General features: G+C 42.2%; 1 protein-coding gene across 3 annotated transcripts in view; it reads right to left on the reverse strand.

The window, feature by feature from the left end:
* Nucleotides 1-16935, reverse strand: part of HSD17B2 (hydroxysteroid 17-beta dehydrogenase 2) — an 86451-nt gene that overhangs the window by 22972 nt on the left and 46544 nt on the right. For 2 of the 3 annotated variants that reach the window (XM_072731450.1, XM_025989053.2), the window contains exons 2-3: nucleotides 14881-15093; nucleotides 10744-10929 (exon numbers count right to left, since the gene is read on the reverse strand). In XM_072731450.1, the coding sequence (XP_072587551.1) occupies nucleotides 10744-10929; nucleotides 14881-15093 (399 nt within the window). The remainder of the gene's footprint in view (nucleotides 1-10743; nucleotides 10930-14880; nucleotides 15094-16935) is intronic. The other variant, XM_072731451.1, reaches the window with a different exon arrangement.

Consider the following 16935-nt stretch of genomic DNA (forward strand, 5'->3'; position numbering starts at 1 on the left):
AGAAGTGCAGCCAACAGGGGGGCTGGCTTAGTCCGTTGGACAGCTGCTTTTGGCGGGGGTCATAATCTCAGGGTCCTGGGATCAAGCCCCATGTCAGGCTCCCTGCTTCAGTGGGAAGTCTGCCTCTCCTTCTCCCTATGTCCCTCCCCCTGTTTGTGCACTCTCTCTCTCTCTCAAACAAAATAAATAAAAATCTAAAAAAAAAAAAAAAAAAAAAAGAAGTGCAAATCCTCAGGTCCCACTCCAGAGTTATATTGAGTCAGAAATCTGGAGGTGGACACAATTTTTTTTATTATGGTAAAATACATATAACATAAAATTCACCATTTAACTTTTCTAACAATTCAAATGGCATTTAGTACATTCACAATACCGTGCAACCATCGTGACTATCTAGCTCCATAACATTCTCATTGCCCCAGAAGAAAATCCTAGAACTATTAGGGGTACCTGGCTGGTGCAGTTGGTTAAGCGTAGAACTCTTGGTTTCAGCCCAGGTTGTGGTCTTGGGGTCATGATCTCGGGGTCCTGAGATCAAGAGCTGGGACAAGACAGCGTCAAGTGCTCTGTCAAGCCCCATGTCAGGCTCCGTGCTCAGCACTTGAATCTGCTTAAGTTTCTCTCTCCCTCTCTCTCTGACCCTCCGCACCCTACTTGCACACACTGTCTCTCACTCTCTCTCAAATAAATAAATAAATCTTGAAAGAAAGAAAGAAAGAAAGAAAGAAAGAAAGAAAGAAAGAAAGAAAGAAGGGGAAGGGAAGGGAAGGGAAAGGAAGGGAAGGGAAGGGAAGGGAAGGGAAGGGAAGGGAAGGGAAGGGAAGGGAAGGGAAGGGAAGGGAAGGGAAGGGAAGGAAAAGAAGAAAACCTATAGTCATTAAGCAGCCCCTTCTCATTCCCTCTTCTCCCACCCCTGACAAATGCTAATATGCTCTCCATCTCTCTGGATTTGCCTATCGTGGACACCTCATATAAATAGTGTGGAGGCCGAGAAAAATTAAGGCCATCCCACCTAAAGTTTAGCATTAGCACAAGTACAGCCATCTTAGGCCCTGTGAATAAGAGCTGAACTTTATGGGAAAAACTGCAGAATGTCCTCAGTGTCCTCGGCAGGTAATCCCATATCAGAAAGACAACAGAGCCCCCATGTAGAAAGTCCCATATTAGAATGAGAACAGAGCTCAATGCCCTTGAAAGCCCCATATCAAAATGTAAACAGAACTTGAGAAATTCCTCCACTAGGGGACTGAAAATCCCCTAGACCAGCCTATAAAAAAAACAGCTGTAACCCACTTCGGGGTCCAAGTCCCTGCTCCACTGTGTCGGGTATACTTGGACCCAAGCTCGAGCTTGTAAATAAACCCTCGTGTGTTTGCATAGGTGTCGGCTCCTTGGTGGTTTCTCGGATTCACAATCTTGGGCACTAGAATAGGATCATCCGATATGTGGCTTTTTATGTCTGGCTTATGTAACTTACTGTAATCTTTTCAAGGTTCATCCACTCTGTGCCATTCATTTTTATGGATTAATAGTATCCCATTGTATGGATAGATGATATTTTACTTATCATTTCATTAGCTGATGAACATTTGGGTTGTTTCCACCTCTCACTATTATGAATAATGTATGCTATGAACATCCGTGTACAAGTTTTTGTTTGAACACCTGTTTTCTGTTCTCTTGAGTATATACATAGGAGTTGAACTGCTGGGTCATATGGTAATTCTATGTTTAACTTATTAAGGAACTGCCAAATGTTTCCATAGAGGCTGGGCCATTTTATGCTCCCACCAGCAACTCATGTGTGTTCCAGTCTGCACACTCTTGCCATCAAGTGTCATTTCCTGGGTTTTGTTTTGTTTTGTTTTGTTGCCATCCTAGTGGGTATGAAATGCTATCTCACTGCAATATTGATTTCCTGCAGTTTTTTTAAGTAGCCCTCCTGGTGATTCTAATGCATGTGAAATGTGAAAAAGTTGGGGACTGGGAGCATCCACTCAGGAACTAGTTTTAGAAATGCAGAATCTTAGAGGATTAGGTCTACTCAGTCAAATTCTGCATTTTAATAGGATCCCCAGGTGATGACCACACCTGTGTTGGTGTTTGGGAAGTGCTGGTGAAGGAGACATCCCTAAATTGTTAACACTTCTAATCATCATTTAAATATACTAGAATTAGGGTCCGTGTTTTTAATGCTCCATTTGTCTAGTATATTCTTGTTGGGCAGACAGTCTGGAAAAGTGAGAAGAACACAGACAGAACTTAGAGAAAAACAGGCAAACCCAGTTTCCAGCCCTGACTCTGTCACTCACCAGCTGGATGACCCCCACTAGTGTGCTTGCTCTAGAACAAGAATTAATATCTGCATACTGCACACATTAGAGTTAAATGATGTTAGGCGTAGGTAAGCATCTAATCCAACTCAGCACAAAGATGTTCACTCATTCTGGTTCTACTACCTCCCCTTACCCTACACTAGCCCTGGTTATTTCATGAGAGTTTAGGGAAGCAGATGTCAGCTTTGGCCTCCTGATACATCAGTGAGCCACTGAGGGACTGGCTAAATGATTTGCCAGGTGATTTCTTTAAGGCAGCCAGCTCAGCAAGAAGTTCAGGACTGATCCCACAGTTAACTTCCCTAGATTAAGTAGGACCTTGTTCGAGGCTGGGAACTCTGTGGGATACCTATAATTTACAGACTTGCAAGAATCTCTAGGGCCACTTACTTTGGTTTAAAGTCATTTTAATGAATTTTAAATAATTCAATGGGGTGGGCAACTATTACTGTCTCTCAGTAGAGAGGTTCCTTTAATTAGGGTACTTTCTATGATGCACCAGTAACTACACTTTCTAAGCACTGAACCCACAATGCATTTAAATCTTTAGTCAAGACCAGAGGTTCTCCAATATGGGCAATTTTGCACACATACACCTCCCCAGGGGATATGTGGCAGGCAACATCTAAGGATTTGTCATCACGAGGGTGGGGGTGCTACTTTCATCTACTGGGTTGAGAAAACAGTTGCTGCTAAATATCCTCCAGTATATCAGACAGCCCCACACAGAAAGGATTAGCGTCCCCCCAAATATCAATACTGCTGAAGTTGAGAAACGCTGCCCTAGACTCATAGGCTACATCAGCCTATCACGGAGAGATGATAAAATGGACTCTGAGAAGTAGAGTGACCTGCCTGCGATCATCCGGCTGGTAACGAAAGAGCAGGATTCAAACCACAACTGGCTCAAAATCCCCGAGGCTGGAGTTGTTTTAAATTGTTTGTTTTCAACCGTTTTTGTTCAAGCACAGCTTGCAACTGTTTACTCTGCAATTTAAGAGGAAAACTGGCCAGAAAAGGCTTCTAAACCTCTCAAACAAAGATTTTTCTACTGCCCTTTGTACAATCAATCAGAGCCACCTCCCAGTTCCTCTGAGACTTGGTTAAATATTTATCCAACTGCCTTGCAGGGATTTAGGTTAAAGAGCTATTCCATTTCTCTGAGAGGGATGATAAACATGATGACAGGGTTAAGATTCTCTCAGAGCAGGTAAGGTCTGATGTGGAAGTAGTGAACTGTTGGAGTTATCGGCCCAGGGGCTAGTATGTGACAGGGAGCAGTAGGATGGAAGGAAACTCAGTGTCACAGTCAGGGGTGGTAGTACCAGTACATGGAGGATAGAAAGCCACAGGCACACATACAGCCAGCCTCTCCGCAGAGAGGCCCCTTAAGTCAGCCACCTGCCAGGTGTGATGCTCCCGCTTACGCACACATCATTGCATATGGTCTCACCATGGCCCTAGAAAGCAGCAATTCTTATACCCATCATCCTATGAGGAAACCACCACCCAGGGGCTCAGGACCTTGTTCTGGGTCACTCAGTTCCCAGTGATAAAGACAGTGTCAAAACCTGGGCAGTTTGTCTCCATGTTGGCTTCCTCTTCTTTTCGAAATCTGATTACCTGCATAGCTCCCCTGTAGCTATGGTGTCTCTCTTACTCTTTCTGTTACTTGTTCCTTCCTTCAGAGATGGGAAATGTGGAAGGGAAGGTTGTATTTAAAATGTGGTTGACTCTTCTGTGTATATCCTAGAACATAATTTAAAGAAGCTGCATTTCTTCCCTGCCCTGATCCTGGAACTTCCCATCCATAGGAGTAGATTTAGACACAGACTATGTTGACCTTATTCCCACCTGGGAATAGGGTTGAGGCTGGAGCAAACATCCAGCAGTGGGGCTAGTAGGAAGAGGAAGATGGTGGAGGTGACACCTTTGGGGAGATCTTTTGAGGCTCTTGGTTGTGTTTGACATGGTGGTAACACCTGAACCAGCTGAATCAGCAAGGGAGACTGTGGCTTAGTGAGACAAAATATGAAGCCAAAATTCAAATCACAGCTCTAGCTGGAGGGTTGATCACATAACTCTCCTGAACTCAGTTTTCATGGCTGCAAAATGGGGATACTAATACTATGCAGGGTTATTAGGATCATATATCTGATAGTACCCAACAAATGCTTCAGAACAATTTTTAATATCAGTTAGATGTCCACTACATGCCAGGCACTGTTCTGAGTATTCCAGCATTATAGTTAGTTCTATGGGTTACAACTGTCCTGAGAGGTAGGTTCAATTACTATCCTCATTAACTCTATTTTAGAAGATTAAAAAAAAAAAAATCAAAGTGCAAAGAGCTTAACTGACTTATTCAGGTCACAGAAAGTGATAGTAATAGCTAAGTCTCACATAGAATTTTCAGTGTACAAACATTTGCACGTGAATGTTCATTGCAGTGTTACTACAATAGTGAAAAAAAAGAAACCCAATGTCCATCGACTGACGAATGGATAAAGAAAAGGCAGTCTGTCTGTACAGTGGGAAATTACTCAGCTTTAAAAAGCAATGGAGTTCTGATACATGCTACAAAACAGACGAACCCTAAAAGGAAGAGGAGGAGATTGTCGAGCCAGCAGTGGGAGAGGGATCTTAACCAGAGGAGAGGTGGCTAACAGTTGAAGACCTTGGGGAGGAGAAAAGAAGCATCTAAAAGACTTTTCATTAAAATGAGTTTTGTGGTATAGAATATAGCCCTTTCTTCAATCTTTGCACAAAATCTTTTTTTTAATTTAAATTTTAGTTAGTTAACATACAGTGTAATATTGGTTTCAGGAGTAGAATTCAGTAATTCATCACTTGCATACAACACCCAGTGCTCATCACAAGTGCCCTCCTTTTTTTTTTTTAAGATTTTATTTATTTATTCATGAGAGACAGAGAAAGAGAGAGAGAGAGAGAGAGAGAGGGAGAGAGGCAGAGACAGGCAGGGGGAGAAGCAGGCTCCATGCAGAGAGCCTGATGTGGGACTCCATCCCGGGTGTCCAGGATCAGGCCCTGGGCTGAAGGTGGCGCTAAACCACTGAGCCACCTGGGCTGCCCAACAAGTGCCCTCCTTAATGCCTGTCACCCATCTAGTCCATCCCCCACCCACCTTCCTCCATCAACCCTCAATCTGCTCTCTACTGTTAAGAGTCTCTTACGGCTTGTTTCCCTCCCTTTTTTTTCTTTTCCCCCTGCCCATATGCTCATCTGTTTTGATTCTTAAATTCCATGTATGAATGAAATCCTATGATATTTGTCTCTGACTTATTTCACTTAGCATAATACATTCTAGTTTCATACACGTTGTTGCAAATGGCAAGATTTCATTTTCTGATGGCTGAGTAATATTCCCTTGTGTGTATATACCACAATGTCTTTATCCATTCATCAGTCAATGGACATTTGGGTTCTTTTTTTTTTTTTTTTTTTTTTTTTTATTTATGATAGTCACAGAGAGAGAGAGAGAGAGAGAGAGAGAGGCAGAGACACAGGCAGAGGGAGAAGCAGGCTCCATGCACCGGGAGTCCGACGTGGGATTCGATCCCAGGTCTCCAGGATCACGCCCTGGGCCAAAGGCAGGCGCCAAACCGCTGCGCCACCCAGGGATCCCCGACATTTGGGTTCTATCCATAGTTTGGCTATTGTTGATAATGCTGCTATAAACATCGAGGTGCATATACCCCTTTGAATCTGTATTTTTGTAGCCTTTGGGTAAATAGCTGGTAGTGGAATTGCTAGATCGTAGGGTAGCTCTATTTTTAACTTTTGGAGGAAACTTCAAACTTCCACAGGGGCTTCACTAGTTTTCATTCCTACCAATAGTACAAGAGGATTCCCCTTTCTCTATAGCCTCACCAACACCTGTTGTTTCTTGTGTGGTTAATTTTAGCCATTCTGACAGGTGCACAAAATCTTTAATAAAACCTATGCTAAAGATCTGAGCTAATCTGAAGTTGGCTTTGCTTTTGGGGAGAATGCAATAAGGTGCTAAGTGTTAATTCTGCACAATATGAATGGTGAGGAGAAAAGCTGTCCATGTGTTCCTCGGTTGCATAAGTGTGTTAGGGTTTAGAGAAAGTAACATGTTTGGAATAGGAAATTAGGTACAGTTGATAAGTTATTCATCAGAATTAATTACAGTTTGACATAGAGAAAGAGCCAAATTAGGATTGTAAAACATGTACTTATCACTGCAACAGGAACTGGTACCTTGCTATTTAAGCTGAATCGAATGGTAACAGTTCTCCAGGCATTTCTACCACAATATTCGAATTGAATACATTGGCCAAATAAAGTTGAAATTTTAAAAAAAAGAATTGATATCTTACTACGAAGGATATCTGTCTGGGAATTAAAACTGCCAAAAGATATCCTCCAGGAGTGCCTGGAAAGCCAGGGTCAGAGTGAGCCTTGGTATGGATAGCTGATGCTAGGTAATAGAAAGGAAGGCCAGCCCTACAGTCTCTCCCTCCACCACCACCATCGTCCCCGCAATCCCACTAATGTGAGGAAGACAAGGAGGAAAGGTAGATGTACCGCCATCCACCTTTAAAGAAGACCCAGAGGTGTTACTTTTCTGTTGCTGTTAACGGCAAAGTACCACAAACTTAGTGGCTTAAACAATAACAATTTCTTATCTTACAGTTCGGAAATAGGTTTCACTGAGCTGAAATCAAGGTGTCAGCAGGGCTGCATTCCTTCTGAAGTCTCTAGGGGAGAATCAGTTCCCCTGGCTTTTTATGCTTCTCAAAGCCACCTGAATTCTTTGGCTCTGGGTCCCTTCCTCCATCTTCTAATCTCTCTTTGACTCTAACCCTCTCACTTCCCTCTTAAAAGGACTCTTGTATCAGAACCATCTAGATCATGCAGGATAATCTTGGCATTTCTAGCTCTTTAACTCAATCACACTTGCAAGGCCCCCTTTTGCCAGATAAGGTCACATATTCCAGGTTTCAGGCATTAGGATGTGTATTGATTTGAGGGACCACTCACTAACACTGTACCAAACCAATTACCTACTCACACCAGCCTGAGACACTTTATTTGGGATTATTTGCTATGCAGCAGTGGATAACTGGAACAGATTTATCAATTCCAGCTCAGTTCCTCTTGGCTGATGCAAACATCCATGATAAAACTACCCCACTGAAATTGTTCTCATGCAGAGGATGGTAGGGGTACCAGGGTCAAGACAACCTAGTGAATTGGGTTACCATGAGCTCCTTTAGAGAACACTTATTAGTGACTGATTGCCTGTCTCTCTTTCTCCATGACCCCTACTTCAAAATGAGAAAAATACCAGGGATAAATTCCTAGATAAGCACATTTTCCAAAATTGCTATTATATTAACTTTGCCAAGAGACACGTCAAGTTGGCATTAAATTGGATGCTAATTTCTATGGATTGGTTGGTTACATATTGTCTTTTATACATGCTTGACTTTCCTGATCCTGTGTTACATTCTAGCTCCTTAACACCCTGCTCAAAATCTTTTCCATTGTTTTGTAAGACTCTTGTCAGCCAAATGCTAGGGATGCCCTTATTTTGTTTTCTGCTTAATTTCTCTGCTTCTCATCACTGATGGAAACTATAAGCAACATTTAAGAATTTTGCTCCTATCTTTTTACAAACACCTGCTCTATCAGGTACATATGCTTCCCATCTGTTCTGATTTCTTGCTACTGCTTTAACAACTTTATAATACACCTTAGGTGGCTTCTGAGTCCTACAAATGAACTTATTTCTGGAGCTTCTTTGGGACATAAGGATTTAAAACTGGATGTGATAAGGACACCTGAATGGCTCAGTGGTTGAGCATCTGCCTTGGGCTCAGGTCATGATCCCCGGATCCTGGGATCAAGTGCCACATCGGGCTCCCTTCAGGGATCCTGCATCTCCTTCTGCTTATGTGTCTGCCTCCCACTCAGTGTCTCTCATGAATAAATAAAAACAAATTCTTAAAAAGAAAAAAAAAACAACACTGGATATGATAGGGGAAGACTCCATACATCTTGGTGACTGACTGGGTGGGAGAAAGGAGGGAAAGGCAGAAGGAGGAACAAATCTAAGAAAGCTCAAAGCTCTGAAATTCAGCAGACAAGGAGAAGAACTGAAAGAGGAGCAAGCTTTGAATTGCTGATAACAACTTTGGTTTCAGACATGTTGACTTGGCAATGATGGTAAGATAATGGAATGGAAATAGTAAGGCTCATTGTAAAGAATTTGCACATCCAATGGTGAGACTAAGAGTGAAGGTATGTGATTTATTTTAACACTCAGGTTTCCCTCCAGTGGAAATATTTGAGGAGAGAGTATTAAGTCTTGTCTTAGAAAAAGCTATAAAGGGCACCTGGGTGGCTCAGTCAGCTGAGCACCCAACTCTTGGTTTTGGCTCAGGTCATGATCTCTGGTTGTGAGATGGGACCCTGAGTCAGCCTCTGCACTCAATGTAGAGTCTACTGGGATTCTTTCTCTCTCTCTTCCTCTGCCTCTCCCCTGGTTCATATTCTCATATTCTCTCTCTCTCTCTCTCCCTCAAATAAGTAAATAAATCTTAAAAATTGCATTAAAGGAGCACCTGGGTGGTGCAGTCAGTTGAGCATCCCATTCCTGATTTCAGTTCAGGTCATGATCTCAGGTCATGAGATCAAGCCCTGCATTGAGCTCTGCACTCAGCATGGAGTCTGCTTGAGATTCTCTCTCCCCCTCTCCCTCTGCTCCTACCCCATTCATGCATGCAAGTATATATAATCTCTCTCTCTGAATAAATATAAATCTAAAAAATAAAAAAGACCTTTAGAAGACAAGTCAAAGATGTATGAATGGGTACTCTCTGTACTGTAAATTCTTCACTCCTTCATTCATTCATCCATGTTTCATTCATTCTCACACTTGGATTTCTCCATTGAGCTCCTACATGCAGAAATTAGGCCTACAGCAGGTAGTATGCATATTTGGTGATAATTAAGTAAAACCTTCTGAATGAGCTGCTCCAAGTTGAGAACAAAGAGAGAAAAGAGAAAAATTTTCTTGTCAATGTGCCAAGAAGCAGGCAATTATCAGTTGTTTCAGTAAATATTTGTTGAATGAGTGAGGCAAGGAACATGGGAGACTTTTTCAGAAGTACCAGGCTATGCTAGGGCACTGAGAAGGGTGAGGTGTCCACAGAGGTAAAAATTCTGAAGGTGAAGTTCAGAAGAAAGATAAGGGTGAAATATTGCAAATGTGTTTTCCCAGGATTTGTTGACTTCAGCAAGGAGCAAGAAATTGGAAATACTTCAGTGTTCTCATACAAGTTAAAATATAATAATCATTGCTCTTAACCACATTAGACTTCTCTCTTTCCATTCTTTTCTTCTCCTCGCTCCCTCTTTTCCTTCCTTCCTTCCTTAGGCCAACCAACAACTTAGTAACACACATTCATATAACAGTTAAGTTCAAGGAAGTTGCTGAATGAAAGCCAGAAAAGGGAATATGGTGGACAATGATAATTGCCTAGTGAACATGAGGAACATCTCCTCAAAAAACAAAGAAGTAAAATAAAACAAAATAACTAGTAGATGCCTTGTTAAAAAAACAAAATCTTCTTTGGAACCAACTAATCAAACAGTGAAGAGCAGTATTCTTCTATTCAAAGGCAGGATCCTGGAGTCCAAGCCCCCACCCCCTTGGCTTCCCTTTCATCCATGCAGTGGCCTGAAAGACAATCCCATGGCCATACCCATAGCTGAGTCAGGATCAAAGAAACCCCAGTTTGAAAATGCCTGCTTAGAAAAAAGGAAGTGATATGGTGTACCTTAGCATTATTTATAGAAAGGAGGTTGTTAAACCTTGAACTCAAGTTATTGACTATCTGTTCTTTGAAATTGAAAAAGATGAGTCATTAAATGTCACACCTGACTCAACTATCTTAAGATTGCAAAATGATGGGAAAGATCTTAGGGAAAACACTAGTGGGCCACCAACCAAGGCATAGAGCTCTGGCAGTGCCAGTGGTGAAGACACTTGCCTACTCATCTCACAGGGAACAGCAGAGTGTGCTCAGTTCAAAGAGGGTTGGAAACAGATTACCAGTAACTCTATAAGGGATTTCCTGTCCAAATCTAGGAAGCTTATGTTTTATGAAGATACATAAAATGCTAAATACTCAGAAATGAATAGATGAATTAAGAAGTGACAGTTTGTACTGTGAAAGGATTTGAAAGGCAAGGTTTTATGTTATTAAGATCAATGGTAAACACACAGTTTGACTAATCCTAATCCAGTCCTGCAAGAGCAAGTCCTGTTTTCTTGTTTGGCTCACAAAGAATGCAACGAGCCACGTCTTGCATAACAGGTACCGCTCAAACTTGTGGGGAAAGGCCAACTCACCTGCCATGCTGCTGATGTTTACCAGCCTGCCCTTCGATTTCCTAAGAAGAGGCAAAAATGCCTTTGTGACCTCCACAGCCCCGAAGAAGTTCACAGCCATGCATTTTTTGTAGTCAGTCATGGGAATGAGCTCTCCGTCGGCTGGTAAGCAAATGACCCCAGCATTGTTGACCACAGCCCACAATCCTGAGGACAGAAAGGAATGGCTTTGATAACCAGTGATGCTGAAGAGCAAGAGGATTTTTAACACTTGATCAAGCTCTTTGAGATTTGGGATCTAGGCAGATCACTCAAACTCTTGGGCCTCAATTTCCTTGAATACTTAAAACTACTTTCTATAGGGGGGTTGAATGGAGAGTAAATTTGAAATGTTAAGCAGTGGGTCTTTGGAGATATTTTCTTTTCCTTAAAGCACTTTCCTGGACACAGCTAGATATTTGTTGTATCTGGGGACAGATGACACAGCAAGGGGGAGAGTATAAGAGCCTATGACATGTTTCTCCTTCAAAGGACTGTGTAGAGACAGTGTAATATCTTTAGGACCATGCAGGATTATATATGAGCCTGTCTTCCCTTTTCCCTAGAGTAGAAAAGATCCCCTAATCCAGAGAAATAGGAAAACTAGAGAGGTGCCAAGTAATAAGATTGCAGAGTCCCTGAGCCCTAGTCTAAACCCCAACCAGCCTAATCCGTTTGATTACATCAGAATCACCAGAGGGCTTGTACAAACAGATAACTGGGCACCACCTCCAGAAAGTCTCATTTAGGGTGTTTGGGATGGGGCCTGAGAATCTACACTTCTACCAGGTTCCCAGGTGATGTTGATGCTGCAGGTCTGGACCACACTTGGAGAACCTCTGTCCACAAGTAGTGGTTTTCAATCTTGACTACATGTAGAATCACTGGGGCGGGGGTGGGGGCGGGGGCTTTTTAACTCCACCCCCACCTCCCAAAGCCCAGCCACATCCCACCCAATTAGATCAGAAATTCTGGGGTAGAAGACAGAAGGGACCTTGACACTGAATTTAAAAATTCCCCAGGTGATTCCAATGTACAGGCAAGCTTGGGAACCATAGCCCTAAATGGTGGGAAAGAGGTAATACAAAAACTCCAGATATTTTTCAGGTGGCAGGATCTGTAGCAGAGGTGAGGTCCTCTTTACCTGCAGAGGTGACTGAATCTGGGGTATGTTTAGTTAGGCAAACCTGAAGCAGATTCTGAGTTCCCTGAGCCTCAGGTATGGTTTAGAACAATGATTCTCAAGATGTGATCCAGAACCAGCAGCATCAAATGGGAACTTATTAGAAATGCAAATTCTAGGAGTGGGTGGCTCAGTCAGTTAAGTATCCAACTCTTGATTTTGGGTCAGGTCATGATCTCAGGGTCATGAGACTGAGCTCCACTTTGGGCTCCGTGCTGGGCATGGAGCCTGCTTAAGATTCTCTCTCTCTCTCCCTCTGCCCTTCCCCTTCTCTCTTGCACGTGTGTGCTCTCTCTCTCTCTCTCTCTCTCTCTCTCAAAAAAAAAATGCAAGTTCTAGAACCCCACTTCAGACCTGTTGGATCAGAAACTGGTGATCAGAAATTGTTGCTGAAGCTCAGCATCTGTGATAGAACATGCTCTCCAAGTGACCCTGGGACACACTCCAGAGTGAGAACCTGTGGTATATACAGAAGCTGAATGAGCCTCAGTGCTAGCAGAGACACAAATGGCAGGAGGTCCAGCCTTTGATGGCATCAAAGAGGTGGGTGGGCCCCAAATTGCACAAGGACTGGACAGAGCATTGAACATCTCAGCAGGGGCCAGCATGAAACACTGATGATCGAAGATGAAATGTCTCATCCTCAAGAATTTAGATGCTACCCTGGGGAAATGAGGTGAAGCTCAAACTGAAATGGTTTTTGCCACATGGCAGAAAGAGGGCTCAAAATAGAAACAGAATTGAGTTGTAGAAAAATTACATTTCTCACACATACCTGAGCTGGTGGTCTGACATTTACACACAGTAATGACTGGGAGCATTAAGTTAGATAATAGTCTAGCTGATAATAAGAGCTCAACAATTAGTATGAGGATGGTGATGAGTGCAGAGTGCTCACATTTCCAAGTGATGGTTTTCATTCAGTCAGCCTGATGCATACCTTTGACAGGCAACATGCAAGGCAGCAGTTTGAGGATGCACTAGAATGGAGGTCAGCAAACTTTTTCTATGAAAGGTCAAATAGTGAATATTTTAGTTGCAGGCACTACTGTTTCAAATCTGCCGGCCATTATACTCTAAGAGCAGCCACAGTCTTCATCTGTAAATGAATGAAAATGGGAACAAAGCTCCAATAAAACTTGATTTTGGGACATTGACATTTGAATTCCATATAATTTTCACTTGTCAAAATAATATTCTTTTTCTGATTGTTTTAACCATTTAAAATTGCAAAAACCATCCTGAGCTCAAAGACTGAACAAAAATAGATGACAGATCTATATAATGTTCTTTAAGTGACAGTGTTAGAGAGAGAACAGATTTGTGATTGCCAGGGATTAGGGATGGAAATATGACTCTAAAAACATAGCATGAGAGGGGCACCTGGGTGGCTCAGTCAGTTGAGCATCTGACTCTTGATTTCAGTTCAGACTGAGATCTAGGAGTCATGAGATCGATCCCCACATTGGGCTGCCCCAGGTTTGGAGCCTGCTTAGGATTCTCTCTCTCCCTCTCCCTCTGCCCCTCCTCCTTAGCCCCCACTGCCTGCTGGCACTCTCTCTCTTAAAAAAAATTATAAAATAGGGGGATCCCTGGGTGGCGCAGTGGTTTGGCGCCTGCCTTTGGCCCAGGGCGCGATCCTGGAGACCTGGGATCGAATCCCACGTCAGGCTCCCGGTGCATGGAGCCTGCTTCTCCCTCTGCCTGTGTCTCTGCCTCTCTCTCTCTCTCTCTCTCTCTCTGTGTGTGTGACTATCATAAATAAATAAAAAAATTTAAAAAAAAAGTTCCCAACTTTATAAAAAAAATTATAAAATAATAAATTAAAATGAAAAATGCAGCATGAGGGAGCTTGGTGGTGATGGAACAGTTCTGTATTTTGATTGTGGTTCTTTGCACAAAGTTACACACACACACTTGTATGTATAGGTGGTGAAATCTAAATAAGCTCTGAGGATTATACTAATGCCAGTTTCCTGGTTTTGACATTGTATTATGGTTATGCAAGATGTTAACATTGAGGGTGACTTGGCAAAGCATGAACAGGATCTCTCTGTACATTTATTGACAACTTCCTGTGAAACCACAATTCTTTTAAAATAAAATGTTAAAAAAAAAAAGAAAAGAAAAGAAACAGGCCATAGTTTGCTAGCCTCTGCTTAGAATTTAAGCAGGCCAATAAGCCCATTACGCCTATGGGACCTATTGTTTAAAGATAATTAATGTTACTTAATTATTAAAAATACGTTAATACTTATGTAATAATATGCTGCATGGGAACATAGAGCAGGGCCAGCCCTCTTACAGGATCTGGGGTTTTGTCGTTTATCTACAGGTCCCAGAGGATTCTTTAGGACACATCCTTCTCAGTGATTTTAAACTCTTGTTTGACGGCTTTCCTTTCTGTTTGATTTGAGAGGCTGAGATTGAGAGAACTTCAAGGAAAGCAGACAGAAGGTGTATTGGCAATTTGGTCTCAGAAGAGGATTGCTCTTCAGAATTCTGGCCATAAAACAGCATGGACTCACACACTGGAAAGTTTTTTCACCACACCCTTACATCCCTGGTTGCTGACATGGTATTTCCATATCTAGAACCCATTGCTTTATCATTCAGTATGGCCAATGCTACCTCTCTGAGCCTCACCAGAGGGGTCTGTATTGAATATCTCCTTGAATAAGACACCATGAAGTCACACTCATAAGAGGGATAAGCATGAACCCAACAAGAGAGAAAGCAGAGCTAAGAAACAGAGACTGAGCCCTGATGACATTTTTTAAGGATCCAGACATGCCCAAAGCCAACAGGTGTCCTCAAGATGTGATCAGCAGCCAGAATGGACTAGAGAGTAGTGGTTAGGAAAGGATGGAATCTGTATGGGTCATTTGCTAGGAGAGTAAGTGGCAATTGAGGTCATGGACAGATGAAGCCAATACCTCTGTCCTGCAACTTTTCCACCACTTTGCTGTGGGCGTCTTTTATCTGTTGCTGGTCGGTGATGTCCATCTGGAGCACAGAGAGGCGCTTAGAGCAGGTTCTTCGCAATTCCTCTGCTCCTGATCCCTTTTCATCCAGAACTCCCACAAATACCGTGAAGCCAAGCTCATCTAGATATTTAGACAGAGCATGACCAAATCCGGAATCGCCACCTGCAAGGGATTAAGACAATACAAAGTGGATTCAAACCCAAGTGCCAGGAGAAATTACTTAATAAGGAAAACACTGATACTATGTATGATTGCCCATGTTTTCTGGAGAGAGTGGGACTTGAGGAAGTTTCTTTATCTGTTAAATGGGAAAATGGGCAGAGAAGCCAAAACAGACACACTTCTCTGTGTAAAAAGAAGTAAAGAGGAAGGAGAATTACTGATGGTGGGACGGTCTAGGAGTGGTTGGTGGCCAAAGAACTGAGGAGGGAGAGCTATGGTAAGACGTCTACTGGAAATTTTTCTATTAATCTCTGCTGTGTCATATTTAGTGTAACCTCCATCACTCCATAAAATCTTCAGTGACTCATTCATTACAAATTAATATTTTGGAGCTGGTTTTAGGTTTTAGAAATGTAATAAAATGTTAAGTCCTGGTTCGAGTGGACAAAAGTCATTAACAAGAAGCTTCCCAGTTCCTTCTAGGTTATGAAAGATGGTGGCTCATAGCCATCTGCACTTCTTACTTCCTTGGAACTTTTTCCCTCACGATGGCCTTCTCCCAAAGCACTGAATAGACATCAATCTTAAAAAGAAGCTTGCAATAGAAACCAGATAGAAAGCCCTAAATGCATTGCTTAGTGTAAATAAGCAGATGACATAATATGTAAAATACCTCTCAGAATTTGAGATGAGAGTTTACCCAACCCAGTCTGCAGGATATTATGGACCTCGTAAAAATTGTTTTATACCAACAAGTACAAAAAATAGGTATCTGAAATTCTGAATGAAGGCAACATAGACCTAAAATCACCTGTTGAGCCATAGCAAAATAAACATGTCACAGTTAATATGTCTCTCAAGCTCTAAAGATGAGAAATCATCTTCTTTTTTAAAAAAGATTTTTAAAGATGAGAGACACAGAGAGAGAGGCAGAGACATAGGCACAGGGAGAAGGAAGCTCTCCAAGGAGCCCAACATGAGACTCGATCCCGAATCCCAGGATCATGCCCTGAGTCAAAGGCAGATGCTCAACCACTGAGCCACCCAGCGTCCTGAGAGAAATCATCTTCATATTGGCTGTGTCATGTGGTCTTTCCTGTAAACCTTGAGAGCTCTCTCTCTCTTTTGTTTTTTTAAGATTATTTATTTATTTATTTATTTGAGGGTGTGGGGAGAGAGACAGTGAGAGCACTGGGCACCAGCAGGGGGAGAGGCAGAGGGAGAAACAGACTCCCTCCTGAGTGAGGAGCTCGAAGGCACTGAGCCGAAGGCACTAAGCCACCCAGGCACCCCAAGGCGTCTCTTTTATCAGCAGCCAGGGGCTATATATAGTCAGGTATCTATCTAGGAATTGGAAAATACAGGAAATCAGAGAGCACACTGACAATCAACTCAAGGATCAGTATGTAAGTGATCAGAAAAGACATTTGACTTCCAAGCTAATAAGACCTGTCTGCAATCTGAATGGAAGTGTTACTCTTCCTAAGAAGAGGATGATCACCATCAAAAGACAAAAGGACAAACTCAACACCATAAAATCAAACAATCTGATTTAAAAATGGGCAGAGCACTGAATAGACATAATCCCAAAGAAGACATCCAGATGCCCAACAGATACATGAGAAGATGCTCAACATCACTCATCACCAGGGAAATGCAAATCAAAACCACAATGAGATACACCTTACACCAGTTAAAATGGCTAAAGTCAAAATGACAAAAAAATAAGAAGTATTAGCAAGGATATGGAGAATAAAGAACACTCATGCACTGTTGATGGAAATGCAAATTGGTGCAGCCACTATGGAAACAATATAGAGGTTCCTCAAAAGATTAAAAATA

This window comes from Vulpes vulpes, chromosome 12 (genome assembly GCF_048418805.1).
Source record: "Vulpes vulpes isolate BD-2025 chromosome 12, VulVul3, whole genome shotgun sequence".
NCBI classification, from domain to species: Eukaryota; Metazoa; Chordata; class Mammalia; order Carnivora; family Canidae; genus Vulpes; species Vulpes vulpes.